Genomic DNA, 17,758 nt, shown 5'->3' on the forward strand with positions numbered 1-17,758 from the left:
AACAAGAATAACGTGGAAAAGGAGTCTACTGACCAAGTCTTTGAACCATTGAGTGTGTAGGTGCGTGCCGAAGGATCGTGTCGTGCACGGGTTTCGAGGCCGCCAGGGTTGCTGCCATGGTTGGGCTCGGTGAGACCAAAGCAGCCCAACAGTTCACCCTTGGCCAGCCTCGGCAGGTACTTCTGCTTCTGCTCTTCAGTGCCAAACAGGTAGATGGGCAGCATCACCAGAGAGGACTGCACACTCATGGTCGAGCGGTAGCCACTGTCCACCCTGTCACAAGGAGAGCCGGTATTGCGCTCAGCAGCAGCATTCAATGTCGAAACCCACGAGGCCACATGATAAGTTTCAGTACCGATGAGGGCCACTGTTTGATCGAGACCCAGTGGCATTCTCCTAGTATTAAGGGAGCTCTTCCAGTGACCAGTCCACAACTGTGGCTGCTCTCACTAATGCCCACCCTCAGCACTCCTGGATCTCCTCAGACAATGCAGCTATTCTCAGCAGTGTTTGCCAATGAGCATCAATCAGGATGACATAGCTTAACGTGACCAATAATGTGGGTGGATGAGAGCTACTTTCGCGGTGCAGAAGCCACACTTGGCATGACGGCATAAAACAACAAGTGTACTGCTAAGCATATAAGGGCAGCCTCCACAATACCTCTCCACCTCCCGGGCGGTGAGGCCATATGCCACATAGGAGGTGCCTGCACAGCCGTATCCCTGCAGGGTGCTGCCCAGCACACCCAGCTCCCCCAGCTCGCAAACTATGTCCCGGTCAAAGGTCTCGTGCCGGTTGGCCAGGAGCACGCGTGGCTGCAGCCGTGCCTGGCAGTAGTCGCGCACCGTGTCTCGCACCAGGCGCTCTTCCTCAGTCAGCTGCTCTTCCAGCAGGAACACATCCCGGTGGTCAAAGCCTGTGATGGATCACACAGCTTTGCTCTTTCAAAAGTGCCTCCAGCATGAAAAATGCTAAAAAACACTAATTATAATTGTGAATTCAAAAAAGAAAGAAGCAACAATATGACAAAAAAAATGAATCCCAAGAAAGAGAACACTGAAAACACAAGTGGCACAGACACAGCCGTTTCATTTGGCACGACAGCCACTGTCCACAACAAGCAGGCTGTCCGCTAGCTTCATCAGAAAGACTTGTTAAACCATCGTGGGAGACATTATTCTAGTAAGATGCAATACAGTCTGGGATAAAGTTCAAAACCACAAGTTGATTTTTATATTCATGCATAGATGAAATGAGCCGGTGAGATGTGCAGCATGCCAAAGTTTGCTGTATGACATCCTTCTGCTAGCAAAAAACACATACACAGAAGAGAAATGAACAGGACGACAATAGGGCAGCACTTCCAACTGATTTATTTCAGACATGAAACAGGGATATATACATGTGACACACACATGCGCAGAATAGCCAACAACACTGCCTAGCCTACCCACCTCTCAAACAATCTAATCTCAGAAGACCGCAGCTGTATGGACGTGTCACTTATACATTCATCATCTAACTTACTGATATAAAACGCTTCTAATAACTCACGGGCTGTCTGATACTTGCTCTTACCCAGGATCGTCACCTCATGAAATCGTGGTTCGCATTTGCAGACCTTGCAGTGCGCAGGAAAGTGCGCAAGTCCATTTTCTTTCCTTAGATTTCTGTCATGTTCCCTAACTTGTACGTTCATACAGCGGCCAGTCTGCCCAACATAATACCTGCCGCATGTCAGGGGGATCTGGTATACAACGCCTGTCTCGCATTTAGTGTAAGCCGAAGCGCGTTTCACACCGCAGCCTGCGGATCCCTCAGCAGTGGTGCGAGGGCAGAGCTGAGACAGCTTCACAGGGGCAGAAAAAACAAGAGGGACATCATACCCGCCTGCCACCTTTTTGAGGTTGTGGGTCACCTTATGAAGATAAGGAACCACTGCAGGTCTTACGGTGCTAGTAGCCGTGCTAGCTACCGCCAGTTTCTTGCTGCCTTTAATCATCTGCGGGAGAGTTTGCACCACTGACGTAAGCAACGAACCAGGGAAGCGTGCCATTGTGAGGCGCGTAACTTGTCTGTCAAAGGCAGCCTGCATCGTGTGAATGCACGATTTCTTTAGTGCGGAATCCAGGCACAGCAGAGCTACACCCCGCTTAATCAGATTAGAAGTAGCTGAATCGTACGGAACCAGCCCCTTATTCGCACATGGCGAATACTGCCAGCACACATGGCTATCATGGAAAGTTAAACATAAGTCTAAAAACTGCAACAAGTCGCGAAGGGGTGGTTCATGGGTGAAATTCAGACCTTTGCCCTGCTGTCTAAACAAGTTTAGAACATTGCCGTAACACTCTGCTGAACCAAGTCGATTAAAAACTATGAAAAAGTCATCCGCATATCTAAAAACCTTTAAAATATGGAGACCGTCATGTAGTTTAAAAACATCGGCAAGCTGGCGATCAACACTAGCTAGGAAAATATTACACACGATGGGCGCTATACATCAGCCGATGCAGATGCCGCGTTTTTGCAGGTACAACCCTTTGTCAAACAGAATAAATGTGCTCCTTAGGTAAAATTCTAAAAGCGTTAAAAAATTATCCACTGTGACACCAGCTGTGTTCTGGAAGGGAATGGTGCCGTTTTGTTCAATGCACGCCCTCACAGCTGCAAAAGGCTCGTTATGGGGAATCGAGTAAAAAAGATCCTCAATATCAATAGATAAGGCAGTACCAATGTTGCGGCCATTCTGAAGAAACTGCATGAACGTACGAGCCAGGGAACATGACAGAAATCTAAGGAAAGAAATGAACTTGCGCACCTTCCTGCGCACTGCAAGGTCTGCAAATACGAACCACGATTTCATGAGGTGACGATCCTGGGTAAGAGCAAGTATCAGACAGCCCGTGAGTTATTAGAAGCGTTTTATATGAGTAAGTTAGGTGATGAATTTATAAGTGACACGTCCAAACAGCTGCGGTCTTCTGAGATTAGATTGTTTGAGAGGTGGGTAGGCTAGGCAGTGTTGTTGGCTATTCTGCGCATGTGTGTGTCACATGTATATATCCCTATGTTTCATGTCTGAAACATAGGGACATCAGTTGGAAGTGCCGCATTTTTGTTGTCCTGTTCTTCTCTCTTCTGTGAATGTTTTTACTAGCAGCAGTATGTCATACAGCAAGCAATCAACTAGGCCAAGAAGAAGTTCTCCTCAAGTACATGCCAAAGTTGTTTAACTCTTTCGTTACCGCGAGAAAATGGTTATTTTTCATGTCTCGGCACAGCCGCTGGATGAAAAAGCGCACGGTACGGCCTGCCGCGTCGGGCGGCTTTCTATGGGAGAGCGCGTGTTGGCCCTAGTTGCAGTTGCAGCCGCTGCGGCGCGACGGGGCGGGGAAGGGGAAACGGGTGCCAGCGGCTCCGTTGGGGCAAATTAGTTGGTGGTGGTCACAACAGCGATCTCACTCAGCTGTTCCAAGTGGTTTTTTTGTATCTCATCTATCGCAGTCATGACATATCATGCATTCAGTTGAGTTCGTTCGCGCAATCTGGCTAAATAGCCACTGAAGTTTCCGTGTACGTGCCGAGCTCCTGGCATTTTTTTTTCCAAGACTAACTTTTTGCTTTGCGTCTACAAGAATATTCCACAATGCGCGTAGCAACGTTATATAGCGCTGAATGTGTGAAAAAATGGTTTATTTATGTGCGTGTAATGAATGCATCGTTTGTTATTTTAACATATTGATTTCCGTGACATTTCTTCAGCACCTTTGAGTTTTCTTAGCTGAAAATGCTTGACAGGTATTTATTTGAAACATCTGACAATACAGGTTCATGTTCTTTATCCACAGAAAGTGCATGTAAAAACATACGTTGAATCTTTTTCATGATGTCTGATAGATGGTACTGTGCCGAAAAGTAATTCAGCTTCGGATGCATGATACTAGCGGATTCTACAAATATAGTGACGCACTCCTCGTAACTTTTTTGAAAAGGCTGCGGAATTATATATTCATTAGAAGTGGCTTCCAAATTTCTTGAGAGTTCTTAACAGGGCAATGTGATCAAACTGATGTATATATAAGGCCGATCACTGGAGTAACTAATATCTCGAAGAATGAAGCTGATAATAATAGGCCACAACTGAGGTTTTCTTTAACTCAAGAAAGAAAACTACGAAATGGCGAGGATCAACTCTAGCTATATATATATTCATGCGTGACAATCACTTACCCAGTTTTTTTCGAGACGGCCGGCTCAAGTGACAACCACGTTTTCATATTTACACACGTATACTATAGTAACACGGAAAACCACGGCTGCTGTAGGACAGTCGAGTACACGTGCCTTTGTTGGAGACAATACATAATAGAAAAAATAAACAGTAACAGATGACAGAACCACATGACGGAGACTGCCAGAAGACAATCCTGTTGGTGTGCAATGAAGATTCGCCAGTGCCTGTACAGCGGCTAACATCAAAGGACCAAAACGAAAGTTTTTATGGTCTGTACAGACTGGAAGCAGACAGGGAAGCCAAAATTTGGGCTCACAAGTTGGAAGCATAACAAAACAATAATGAAAAAATATGAAGAAAACAGAGACGAGTGTAAGGAAAGCGTTTACCCCCCCTTTTTTTTGTTGTTTACCGTACAGCTGTAACAAAAGCGACTCACCTTAACTTTGTCCCTGTGAGTCGCTCGCAACGTGTGTGTTGGCTGCCATAATATATTTGTTTAAATTTAAACCTTGTCGCCTATCAGCCGTTTTTCTGCACTTTTTTGTCTCCACATGTTTTGCTGGGGTAAGCTTGCATCTGTGCCCCGTTCCGCAAATGACCACAGACAAACCAAATCTCTAAATCAAAGGCATACACGTGCTTTTCACGGCAACCAACATCAGTACCACATGGCATTGCGGGGAACGCATGCCACCGCAACGCGACAGCGTTCGGAATCAACTGGAACCGATGAAAAAGGTGCCGCGGGCTGAAAGAAGGGAACTAGAAAAAAAACGAGAGATAAGAGAAAACGGGAGGGTGGTGTCACGGCCACTGGATTTCAACAACGTTTGCAACCAGCCGCCGCCGTTTGCAGCTAACAGGGATGAGCCCTTAATTGATAATAAATAAAATAACTTCTCACACTTTGTCCAGATTTTATGTTATCTGTTGAAATCATTACATTATCATGAAAACGGCGTGACAGGAAAAGACAAAATACTGAAAAGCGCAGGAATGCAAGCAGTTGTGTTCATGCGTTTTTCAGCCTTTTCACCACTCTTACCGTCTGACCGTTTTCATATTAATTAATCCGTAACAGCTCGCCAAATTGTCAGTAATGAAGATATAGTCACTGAAATTTCAAAGAGGCTTGAATCTCCTTTTATAAGATGGTCGCACACATAATAAGCATTATTTCATGGCAATTGCATGCGATACCGTATCGCATGTGTACTAAAACATGCAATCACACATGCAATCATAGCATGGAAGGCAAAAGTTTATCTTATTTTGTGTAAAATAAAGAGTGGCCGCTTCAATTTTTTAGATCACTTTTTCGAAATTAAATGATTAAATCTCAAGCGACAAACTCAGAGCCAAAATAAAGAATTTTGATGCATTAGGAAAGGTGTAGTGCCTCCAGGTTGGTTAGTTGTGGTCTTCTAGGATACCAGAAAAATATGGCCATGCAATTACTTCCGCAAAAAGTGATCGGTGCGCGAAGTTGCATCTTGGGCAAGGCAAGAGCAAAAATTCCCAAGAGCTGCAAGTATGTACAGTACTCACGGATTCAAACGTGACATCAAAATTTTTAGTATAACGAATTGTATGCGCAGTTGCTTGAGATTACCACGTCATGTAGCGGCGAATTTGGTCTCTAATGATAATGTTGACTCTAATCTACACGTTCGACTCGAAATTAGGCCGATGGGGCCCGAACTGAAGACTGTAGCAACAATAAAATGTGCCTTACTTAGCCCTGAATTGGCCTATTTCAATCCGTGAGTACTGTACAAGAAATATCGGTTATTAACTGATGTGTACACGCTAGATGGATTTTAGAAGATTTCGGGCATCACATGAAGACGCACGCACTCAAGCATAACTGCCGCAAGCGCGCCGCGCATGGGATCCCGCGGGCGTCCACGAAACCCATCCCCCCCGGTGGCGCCGCGGCGGTGGTCCGGGAAACTAGCCCCGTCACGCCGGTTTCGGAGCACGCGGCAGGCCGTACCCGTGCGCTTTTTCATCCAGCGGCCGTGGTCTCGGGAAGACCATTTTTGCCAATAGGTGACACGTAAAATAAGCAATCGCAGGGAACTATGGGATGCGGCAGCTTCCGGTTCGACACAACATGCGGGTGGGCAGCGGGATGCCCTTCTTTTTGTTTGTTTTTTTTCCGCTCCATCCGCCGCAGTGGAGCAGTGGTTATGGTGCTCGGCTGCTGACCTGAAGGTCGCGGGTTCGATCCCGGCCTTGGTGGTCGCATTTCGATGGAGGCAAAGTGCTAGAGGCCCGTGTACTGTGTGATGTCAGTGCACGTTGAAGAACACTACATGGTCGAAATTTCCGGAGCCTCTTCACTACGGCGTCTCTCAAATCATGCCATGGTTGTGCGACGTAAACCCCCACATATTATCTCTTTTTCCACTTCGTAAAAAAAGTCTACCTCTCCGTCCACGTTTCAGCGATGTCAGAGCTTTAGATGATTTTGTGGTTTGGTTAAACGTGACTGCGATGATGACAAGTTCCGCAAGCCATGAAAGGTATGGATATCTTTCCTGCACACAAACGATATGCAATGCTTTTCTGCTGCTCGCGGGTACTATAACTGTTTTGCTTGCAGATCAGTCGATACTGAGAACAATTTTTATTGCATAATACGTTGGTGCACGTGACAAGCATCACTTTAAAGATCTTAACAACGTTGCTAGTTGGATGAGTTGGTATTGAGCGCAAGCACTAGACAAAAGACGAGCGAGAGGACAAGGACGCAGCGCATTCTTCCAACTCAAATTTATGCGAAAAGCGCACACACACACACACACACACACACACACACACACACACACACACACACACACACACACACACACACACACACACATATATATAATATGCAGTGGAAAAGAACCAAGCCAAAACACGAAAGAAACCAGGGTGTAGACAACAAAACTAATCAAAAAAGTGTCGCACTAGGAAAAAAAGTTCAACGTTATTGCTAGATGTGCCTGTACGAGAATTCAGTTCTCGATATAATATTCGCAGAAAATACATGCGTAAGCCTCCTATTTACGTTTTCCTTTAACGCTCGAGTTGGAGCAGCTGACGGCTGAACAGCCGACCATGGTTTTGCAAGGCGATAATGCCTCGTGCGAGAATGCCAAACAATCAGCGGCCTACGGCCGAGCGGCTCGCTGTCTGCTTGCCTCGAACCGGAAACCGGCAGCAGAAGACGCATCCCACAATCCCTCGCTCTTTTGCCGGTCACCTATTTCAAAAATAGTCCAGCATGCATTGCAGCAAACCAAATTATGCATAATGAAATGGTCTTTCCAAAAAAAATATAAGTTGTAAAGCAACAAAGTTATTCAATAATGTAGAAAAATTTGACAGTGTGTAACTTTTGGTTGCCAGCTGATAAACAGAGCAATAAAAAACACCACATATGCAAAAACACTCAGAACAAAGAAAATTCAGAATATACATTTTGAAGATAAATGACCCAGAAATAGTATAAAAAATAATAAATGTTCTACACAACGGTTCCATTAAAATACACAAAAAAAACTGAACCGAGGTACTGCTTCACAGCTCGTAGAATGCGGTGAAGCAACCCCTGAACGACTGCTGATGTCCCAGGCTGACGCAAAACATTGTTGCCATCAGAGCATGAAGCTGAGGTGCTTTCGTCTTCAGACTAAGAGCTCGTCGTCACTAAATTCAGTTGTGATTGCAATACAGTTTCGAGCAGCATGCGTTTCTCGCGGCGCAGGTGCGCACCTGTGCGCGCGTGACGATGCCACCATAGGAGTGACGCGGGATACGGCCCTGTGTCTGATATAACAACAGAAGCGAAACCGAAGCTGCTGGAAACTGGCTGAAAAGGCCACGTCTACACGTTATACATGCGGCAGACCTTCAGAAATAATTTTTGGTAGAATAAATGTTCCTAGACTCCGAACAACAGCTCTCTAGTGAATAGGTGGCATAAATTTCAGGCAACTATTACCGCTCAACACTGTCAGATTGCAAAGCTGACACCATAGTATGATATCTCACTTGCAAATGTTCTTTTGATTACAGAACTTTGATGTTACTGGAGCATAATCCCAAGCGGCATGCATTTCTCTCAAGTTTGTCAGCCAAGCGCATTTTCCCAACAACACACGCACATTGGTTCGCGCAAAGGTGTGTGAAAAATCACTGTGTTGCCAAAACGGGCAAATTCAAACTGATTCTGAAACTTCAGTGGCTGGACTCATTAGTAGGATGTGCTAGGTGCATGAGAAACAAATTCAACATGACAATATCGACGGTTCAAAGCGTCGATCACCGGTGATCGATTTGAATAGGCGTGGTAATGAAAGAGTTAAAGGTTGCAAGAAAGTTTTGGTTCAACATAAGTTATAGCAGAAGGACAATCTTAGTTGTTGGGAATAAAATGGCTTGACCTATTTTGAATCCATTCTGACGTTTTAACAGGAAACGGCACCCGAAAACATGAGGGACAACAAAAGGAAGACGATGACAAGACAAGTGAACGTGCGGAATAAGTGCATGTTGTACGTGAATGAAGCGAATATACCGAGAAATACAAAGAGAAAAGGCCAGGAGTGCGCCATGGAACCTCCGCGGAAAAAACAGACTTTTCGAAGAGAGCCAAAAAGGGGGCACACATGTACTTTACAAGGGTTTGAACTTGAGCTCGTTGGCACAGCTTCATAACTGGAAACAGCGCAGGCAAACGGGACAAGAAAGACAGGTATGTCGACAATTTTAGAATTTTTTATGGTGAGAACTCTACAGAGAGCCGCAACAAGGTCGACAAGGTTTTTTATTGCTTCTGTGCGAAGTTCTGTGGACTTTCGTTACCTAAGAGTGGTCAATTACTGTTTTTAGACAGCCTTCAGTGCAGAGGACAATTGTTGGGAGTACTCACCTCGTTCAAAGAAAGGCCTGCTTCCAATTTCATCGCACCACTCTAAGCTACTCAAACGGGCTACCGCACTTTCTGCCACGAAGAATGCTCTAGTTAGGTCATGTCCGCATCAAGTCGCTTCAATCTTAACAAATCAAGTCTGCAGGTTGAAGGAGGCTGGCTTCTTTGACCAATTCTTGTCGGGGTTGGCCAAACTGATCCTGAAGGAGCACCGTGAGGCAGCGAGACCTTGTGCAGTGGATGACAGGGCAAGAGTGGCGGTCATCCCCTATCTGCAAGGTGTTTCACACAAGATCAAGAAGGCTGCTGCACGTGCCAGCGTATTGGTGGTGTTCTAAGCACCAATCGAATTGGCTTCATTGTGCAAGAAGACAGTAAATGCCCCTCACTCAAATCCTTCCGTTGGCAAGAAACTGCACACGACGTGGCTTGTGCCCTGCAAGACTGAAGTTATCTCTGAGGTACCAACGTCTTGCGGGGGCCCTTACATTGGACAGACAGGTCACTGCACACTTCCAAGCAGTGACATGGCTCGGTGGTAGAATACCTGCCTGACACACAGAAGGCCTGGGTTCGGTTCCCAGAACCTAACATATTTTGCAACGATCTCAAATTTCTGCTCATGGACAATGGCAATTGTTTCTCTCAAACAACAACGCTGGAATTTCTGTGGAACGAGCTCTTTAATGCTATCGCTTTAAAAAGGCTGGCGAAGCCCTTTCCACTGTCTCTGAGTCACAAAAATGTGCTGCTTCCCAAAATAAGGGCTGAGGCACACTCACCAAAATATAACTCAGCCTGACTCACTCAGACTCACGGCTCAATCTGATTCCGAGTGAGTCGACTCATGAGTGAGTTTGCCGACCTATGACTGCACCTATATACAAAGTAGAGGCCATTCTGTACTGTACTGCCATGCAGATATGCAGTGGCTCAAGACCTTTGAGACTAAAGACAATGTGCTGAACCTTCAATAATGAAGACCTCGTGCAGGCGTGACAGCACTGATACTTTGGTTAGACCGATCCAGGATTTTTATACACATCCTCCATGAGAAAAAATTGGCCGCGTATCTGCGTGCTGCGCTGCAAATCCCGCTGAAAGACGATAGACGAGAGCTGCGTGAGATATCAGCGCCACCTGGCATACGTCGGTAAATATGAGCTTGTACAGAGGGTTTCCTTCTTCCGTGGCAGAGGGCGTTCGTTGCCGTCTTGCATTTTCAACGCAGCCACATTTTCAGTGCAGCTTAAGGAACCAGGGTCTATAGAATTACGTATCTATGTATTTTCTGGTAAAGGAACACACTACCTAATACTTACGTAGTGATGTTGCACCTCAGTTATGCGTAATGTTTGCTTTTTGATCGACAATGTACACAAGTACGAACCTACAAACAAGTTGAAGATGGCTGGCCCTTGGGCAAGTGGTTCAACTTTTGCCAGGTGGCTGAAATGGGTGACAGACAAACAGAAAGAGAGACAGACAGACAGACCAAAATTTCTGCGTTTAAGTTCCCCAAAAAAGACTATCGTCTTTAAAAGCGCATTGGTGGATAGAGGGAGATTGGTGGCATTCTCACAAAGATGTCTGGGTTTCTTGGGCCCAGACCAAGAACATTATAGTCCCATTGCCATGTGAAGCAGAAGACAATAGTGAACTTCGGTGCAGTTAGGGCAACTTACACTTGGACGGCAATGTGTAGACAAGTAGAATTGTAGCAATATGGCACAAATGGAGTGGTTGGACCACCACTGAGGATGCACTGATTTTAAGGACACAGGTGGACTCTCATTGCTCGACCTAAGCAAACCACAGCTTTTAACAAGACTGTTTGTTGGCCAAGTTGGTACTTGCTTAGTCACATATTTCAGCTGCGATAAAGCACATACACAGAGCAAAGAAACACACAACGACAGGACGGGCGGCACTTCCAACTGAATTAGACTTGAGCGAAAACCCAGAAATAAATATACAACATACACACATGCGCAGTCTCAACACAACCTTAGGCTATCCAGCTATCGAACAATCTCTTTTCTGATCCGTACAATGTCACCGACGTATCACTGATACAGTGCCGCCTGTCCTGTCGTTGTGTGTTTCTTTGCTCTGTGTATGTGCTCTTTTGCGGCTAAAATATGTCGCCAAACCATAGCTGCTTCAGCACAATGCTTCGTGTTCCCTCGCCCCGCTGTTGAGCTAAGTGTCAAGCCTCTTTGTTGCAATACATGCTCCCACGTATGGGTAGCATAATTCCTATCATGAAAGACAAAAACAGGAGCTCTCAACAAGCGTGCCTCTGACCAAGAAAAGAAGAATGGTAAAACATGGCCACTTCACAACTCTTTCCAGGCTGGCAATATGTAAGCAACTTGAAAACAAGGCTCAGCCATCGTTCATAACATTAAGAGTTCTTTCTGCCACGAATTATCAAGTTGAGCGGGATAGTCTCCTATAGAATAAAAATGCACATTGCTGAATCACATTTTGCAGAAGACGCATTGCCAAGCACAAATTTAACAAAAAGAAAAGCAGTTCAAAACATGAGTACTGCTGTTAAGACTCGAGGAACTTGAGAGGAGGAAGCTGGTTTGCTGCACTGCAACACCACTCACGTTTTGCTGAAGAGGCAGCCCGACCTGATGAGGTTAAGGTTAAGGACGTCAGAGGCATTAGGAGCCTTCATCTAGAATAACAACCATAAGAAAAAACAAACTCTTGATCTATCGTACCTCAGAAACCATAGCGCACCAACAAACACGAGACAAGGTAAAGACAGGACAAGCACATACTTTCAACTGAGGTTTTATTGCAGATCCTGAGCTTATATAAGCATGCATCTGAAAATGCAATAGGAAACGAAAGAAGGTAAACAGACGTGTTGTCTAAGCCAAACAATCAATAACACTGATAGTTGGGCAAGTTGGTATGGGTTCATGATTAAACACGGCGCAACGGACACAATATACAAACGAAAAATACACGAGGACAGGCGCCGGTGTCTGTCCGAGGACCGGCGCCTGTCCTCGTGTATTCTTCGTTTGTATATCGTGTCTGTTGCGCCGTGTTTAATCCAAACAATCAAGCTGTTTCTTAGATAACAGATGACATGCTGACATATTCATGTCCTGCCCTCAGATGCCTCTGCGGTTTCTCTTCTAGAGTCTTGTGGCAATGGCGATACAGGACAACTGTCTGATTAAAAAGACGAAGGCACTGTGGCTTCGAGTCACATTTTTTACAATGGGCAGCAAGTTGTCCATCTATGGCAGTATTCCTGGTTTTATTGTTGTGCTCGAGCACACTGACCTACCTTCCATGTGAAAGTGAAATTTTGTAAACGGGACATAAGCATCTTTTTGTCTGATAGAGCAAACAAGTTTCAGCTTCCTCTTCGGGCAGCTCAACTTGCACTTATTTGGCACTGTGAACACAACCTTGATGCCTGCCCGACCTTCTAAAATAGTGAGAAAACTTGTAAATGGTAGGGAATTGCAGCCACCTTTGCTTTGCCTCTTTTATCATTCTCACAACTTGTGCTCTCTTTTCTTCACTCAGGCGTGATGCAAACTTCCTTTTTCGATGTAGGCCTTCTGTGGCCAATACTATGACATGCCTTGGATGCCTTCAAACGTGCCACTTGCTTTTGAAGGCTTTCATCCACCAAGTGAACGCATGACTTGCAGAGAGCGTTTGACAACTGCCTTTTTTGTTGACATAAAAGGTTTGTTTTATTCTCTGCCACACTAAGGACTGATGTCCTGCATTGAGGCAGCCGCAGACGAGCACAGCACAGTCCAATTTTCTAACGTTTGTAGTTTGAGTGTGGCGGCTCTCTTAGAACTATGTTTCTCAAGTCAACTTTTGTTGCATATGACAATAACATTTCCCGCAAAAGCAAGGTGTTTGCATAAGTTCATGCATTGCACCAATCTTAAGTGATTTCTTTCATGCTCGATGGGGTCAGGTTCTCTCTGCACGGCTGGGTGATTTTGAGATTCTAAAGATTTTTCGGTACATAGACCAGTCTTTAGTTTTCTTAGATAGATCAGTTTTTGAACTTGTGGCCAGCTCTTGTATAGAATGTTTAGACTGTACCAACCCTGTCGTCACGCGCATTCTTGCCTCTTTTAATCAGGGTTTTGAGTAAGGCGGCTATTTGGGCAAGTAGGTAAATCTTCATCTTAACACAGCGCACACATACGAACACAGAAGAATAATGAAAGAACTGACAACACAAGCGTTGACTATCAATTGAAATTTTTATTCACCACGCACATATAAATATCATAATGAGGACTAAAACTGTGCGAAAAACACAAATACGAGGAAAACAGGACTCTCAAAAACTCACAACTGAACATTTAATGTTTGAAGGATGGCACAGTGAACATTTGATGAAATACGATCATAGGACACAGATATGTCTACGTCACAAAGTGGCACCTAAATATTTCAGCTCACAATCAGCAAGAGGTACTAAAGGTTCACTTATACACCCCCGTGTATTGCTAATCTTGAAAGCCTCTAACAACTCACGTGTGCACCGGTCCTTGTGACGAAACAAAATCTTGGTTTTATTCACAAGCGGTTGGCACAAGTCGTTGCTGCCTACTTTACACTCCCTACAGTGTTTGGACACGCGCGAGTAGCCGTCTGTTGAACAATTCCCAAGATGTTCTTTCAGCCGAATATTTATACACCTCCCCTTTTGTCCCACGTACACCTGCCCACAAGAAAAAGGAAATTCATAAACTACTGCACAGGTACATGGGACAAATCTGGACCTATGTTTAATGCTGCCAACAAAAGGGCTGTAATTAGGTATTCATTACCCTAGCACACAAAGGCATTCGTTACCCTAGCACACAACCGCGACATTTTCTAAGGCGCCGAAAACAACATCCACACCGTAGCGCTGAGCTACGTTCTTCAAATTATGAGCTACCTTATGCTGATACGGGATAACCGCGAAGCCCCCACCCTCGCTGGCACAATTTCAAGGTGACTGTGTGTCGTTCCTTTTAAACTTTTTAATTAGTTTTTCGCAGGTTGCTGCAATCATAGGTTAATGGATAACCAGATTTAGTTAGCCTGCTCAACTGCATTTGCAGTTAAGCAGGCAGTTGAGTTTTAGTCCTCATTATGAATTTAAACCAACTTTGGTGCTCTACTACATATAAATATTGTGACGCAACGATTAACGCGACCTTTATTAGGCCCCGAAGGCACGGTGAAGCGACCACACCCAAGGCGCAGATCTCACAATCAAGCCGAGTTCCCACCACCGATGAAGACGATGAACACCCATGATGATGAACATGTATGAAGATGGTTGATGTGTCTAATGAATGCCCACACTAACTTCCCCCCCATGCGAGATCAGTCATCCTGACTGCAGTATAAAGCGAAGAAGAATGCCTTGTGAAAGGCTTCATGCGCGATACGTGGACTATCTCTGTGGCCCGGCAGCGGTGGTCCGCTGGGAGAACAACGGGTGCCACGCAATAGTTGACGGGAGACGTTTGCTCCAAGACCGTGTAGGGGCCAATAAATCATAATTGAAATTTGTCGCACAAGCCAGGAGTGCGAATGGGTGTAAGAAGCAGCACTTCATCACCAGGGCTGAAGGACACGGCGCGATGAGATGCATCATAGTCAAGCTTGCGGTCCTGTTGCCTTGCTTCAGTGTTGACGCGGGCCAGCTGGCAGCAATGAAGCAGCCGGGACACGTATTCTTCGCTGGTGGATGGAGATGGTTTAACAGGCGCAGAGAAGAAGGAAACGTCGAGGAAAGAAGAGGGGAAACGACCATGGACGAGATAGAATGGCGAGTAACCAGTTGTGCGCTGTACACAGGTATTGTACATGAACGTCACGAATGGCAAAATTGCGTCTCAGTTTCTGTGGTCCGGTTGGATATACATGGCTATCATGTCTGACAGCGTGCGATGAAAGCGTTCAGTCAGGCTGTTCGTTCGGATGGTAACTGGAGCTTGTTTTGTGGGTGGTGCCGGATGCCTTGAGCACTTCGTCAACAAGTTGTGAAAGAAATGCCAGTCCACGGTCGCTCAGGATGACACAAGGAGCACCGTGACGAAGGATTAGGGCTCGGTGTATAAAATCAGCAACTTCGGAAGCTGATGCAGAAGCCACGGAAGCTGTAGGAGGGTGTAGCATTAGTCACGTAGATGATAAGTGTTTTGTTTCTTGCACCACGAATGTTGTGTATGAAATACTGTTGTCCTGTGTTGTGTCCTACATCGGTCAAATGGGCAGATGTGTTAACACAAGGCTCAGAGAGCACAGAACGACGCTGAAGAAGAATGAGCATGCTCATTTGGCTGCCCATTGTAGTAAGTGCAATTGCTATCCTGTGCTCAAAGACACAAGCGTCATATGCAGACATCAAGATCGCACCGTGAAGGAAATCATCGAAGCATTCCACACCAAGAATGGGGGAAAGGGTTGTATTAGTCAGGCCTCAATTATTTTTCTGGAAAAGGAGATTAGCTTTTTAAATGCCACTTAGGATGTGCGATAGGATGTCTTGCTTGGCTCACGCATACTGTCATAAAAGCGTAACCTGATACGCATATGTTTCATCATGTGACTCTTCAAAGTGTATATTTATATGTATGTGGTGAATAAAAATTTCAGTTCATAGTCAACGCTTTTGTCGCCGGTTCCTTATTCTTCTGTGTGCACTGTGTTAAGGGTTTTGAGCCACTCAGCTCTACGGTGGAATTTTCCTTACAGCACAATATTAGGTTTTTGGATTTGAGTGTGCTGGGTCAATGAGCCCAGAGCAAACAAGCTGCCCTTAAGGTACAGTTCAGCGCACTCAGAGCTTATAAAAAGGAACACTGTGCTTTATTCTTTGTCAAACGCTCTCTGGAAGTCGTGTGTTCACTTGGTGGATCAAAGGCTTCAAAAGCAAGTGGCATGTTTGGAGGCAGCGGACTATCCGAAGCACGTCATAGTCTGGTCACTGAGGGCCTGCATCAAAAAAGGAAGCCTGCACCACGCTTGAGTGACCAGCGCAAGTTGTGAGAATGACAAAAGAAAAGGTCACAATTCAAAGAAGGCTGGGCAGCAGTCTGGCATCAAGGTTGTGTTCACGGTCTGTCAGCGCCAAATAAGCTTTTGAGGTTGTGACTGAACTGGGCACTTGCTGTGTGCCATTTTTGCATGCTGCCATTATGAACAACCAAGCACCCCATCATTTATTTAAAGATTTATTTTTTGTGCGTTGTCGTTACAGAACGGAAGCTAGTTGTTTTACAAGTAGTACATCTTAAACCTTCAAAACCATTTAATGCAGTGTTGCCGGCAGCTGTGTCTGAATAGCTCATAGCATAAGTAAACAAAGTCTGTGACTCTTCCTCAAGCACCCTCTTCTTTTTTGTTATGTTCCTTTCCGTAACAGCTGCCAGCCAGTGCGCCTACTTTTCATCACTTGAACGTGCAAGTTGTTGACGCTGAGGTACCTCAGTTCACGTCGCACATGCAGTCAGATAACTTTGCACGATCGGGCCTTTGGACAATTCTGCACAATGGTGTGAGCAACGTACGAGCTAAAGCAAAGATACTCAATTTGGTACTGGCTCTGAAACTGTGCCTCGAGAACAGGGTCGCTAGGAAAGCACAACACTCACTCATCCTGAGGCGCTTTCAAAGGGCCTCCAAACAGTAACACACACATTGTGGCAACAGCAGCCGCACGTGACTGGTGAAAGGATACACGACTGCCTCGCGCCGGCACGCACGAGCATTGGCACGAGAGCCCGTAGTAGCATGGCTGCCGCCCTTCGCTGCCCTTCGATGAACAGGTGCGCTTGAAGTCCACCGTTATCATTTATGAGAGGAACGCAGCACGCTCAGCGGCAGCTGATTTTTGCTAGATGGCGGATGTGACGTTGATACAATGACGTTTCGTGGAGGAATAAAAGTCCGGCGCAGGCGAACCAGGCGAACTCTGGCGGTTAAATACTTGTTCGGGGCTGTGCTGATCAACGTTTATACACCAATTTCACAAGGAGGCTGCCATTTTTAAAGCTCTCCACCGCCGCAGCGCCGTCTAGCGTCTGCGATGTTTCGCCGCCCTTCCGGTGTGTGGGGTTGCGCGGCGGTGTATGCAGCGTATACGCTCAGTTCACAAGGTATTGCTGTTCTTCGCGGTAGACGGGCAAAACAGAGCAACGCTTCGCGAGTGTAAAGGCGCTGGTAAATAATCGCTAAGCTGTCAGCTTCAAAATTGCTGAAACAGCAAGCAGCGGCGGCCCACGAGACGTTCCCGCAGCAGCGCCGACGATGAGTAGAATGCCAGTGCAGTTCGTAATCAGCATCTGTAAATTCGTAATTGCTTTGTATATTTTGTTATATCTGGTCTTGTGTGGTTCTTGGAATATACACTATAAGAGAGCGTTAACATTCAGGACAACCCTCGAAGTAATTGGAGAAGCGTAAATGGAGACGAGCGAACACGTAGGCCATTGTCCTGCTGCGCGCTAGGTGCGCGCATTAGTGTTTAGGATGACTCCCGGGTTTCCGCGCCGTGATTATTCAAGTTAAACGTAACTATAATC

The 17,758-nt window shown here is 45.7% G+C and overlaps 1 protein-coding gene across 1 annotated transcript; it reads right to left on the minus strand.

Annotated features, from left to right (window-relative positions):
- Positions 1 to 12: 12 nt before the first annotated feature.
- On the minus strand, positions 13 to 17,160 carry LOC119377870 (glutaryl-CoA dehydrogenase, mitochondrial-like; the record flags this gene model as incomplete). Its single annotated transcript, XM_037647168.2, has 4 exons — positions 16,915 to 17,160; positions 11,786 to 11,809; positions 664 to 919; positions 13 to 273 (listed from the first exon to the last, which is right to left on the minus strand). Coding segments are annotated over exons 1-4 (596 nt in total), but the record flags the coding sequence as incomplete, so codon positions are not given.
- Between the last annotated feature and the right edge of the window lie 598 nt (positions 17,161 to 17,758).

This window comes from Rhipicephalus sanguineus, unplaced genomic scaffold, assembly GCF_013339695.2.
Source record: "Rhipicephalus sanguineus isolate Rsan-2018 unplaced genomic scaffold, BIME_Rsan_1.4 Seq592, whole genome shotgun sequence".
NCBI lineage: Eukaryota > Metazoa > Arthropoda > Arachnida > Ixodida > Ixodidae > Rhipicephalus > Rhipicephalus sanguineus.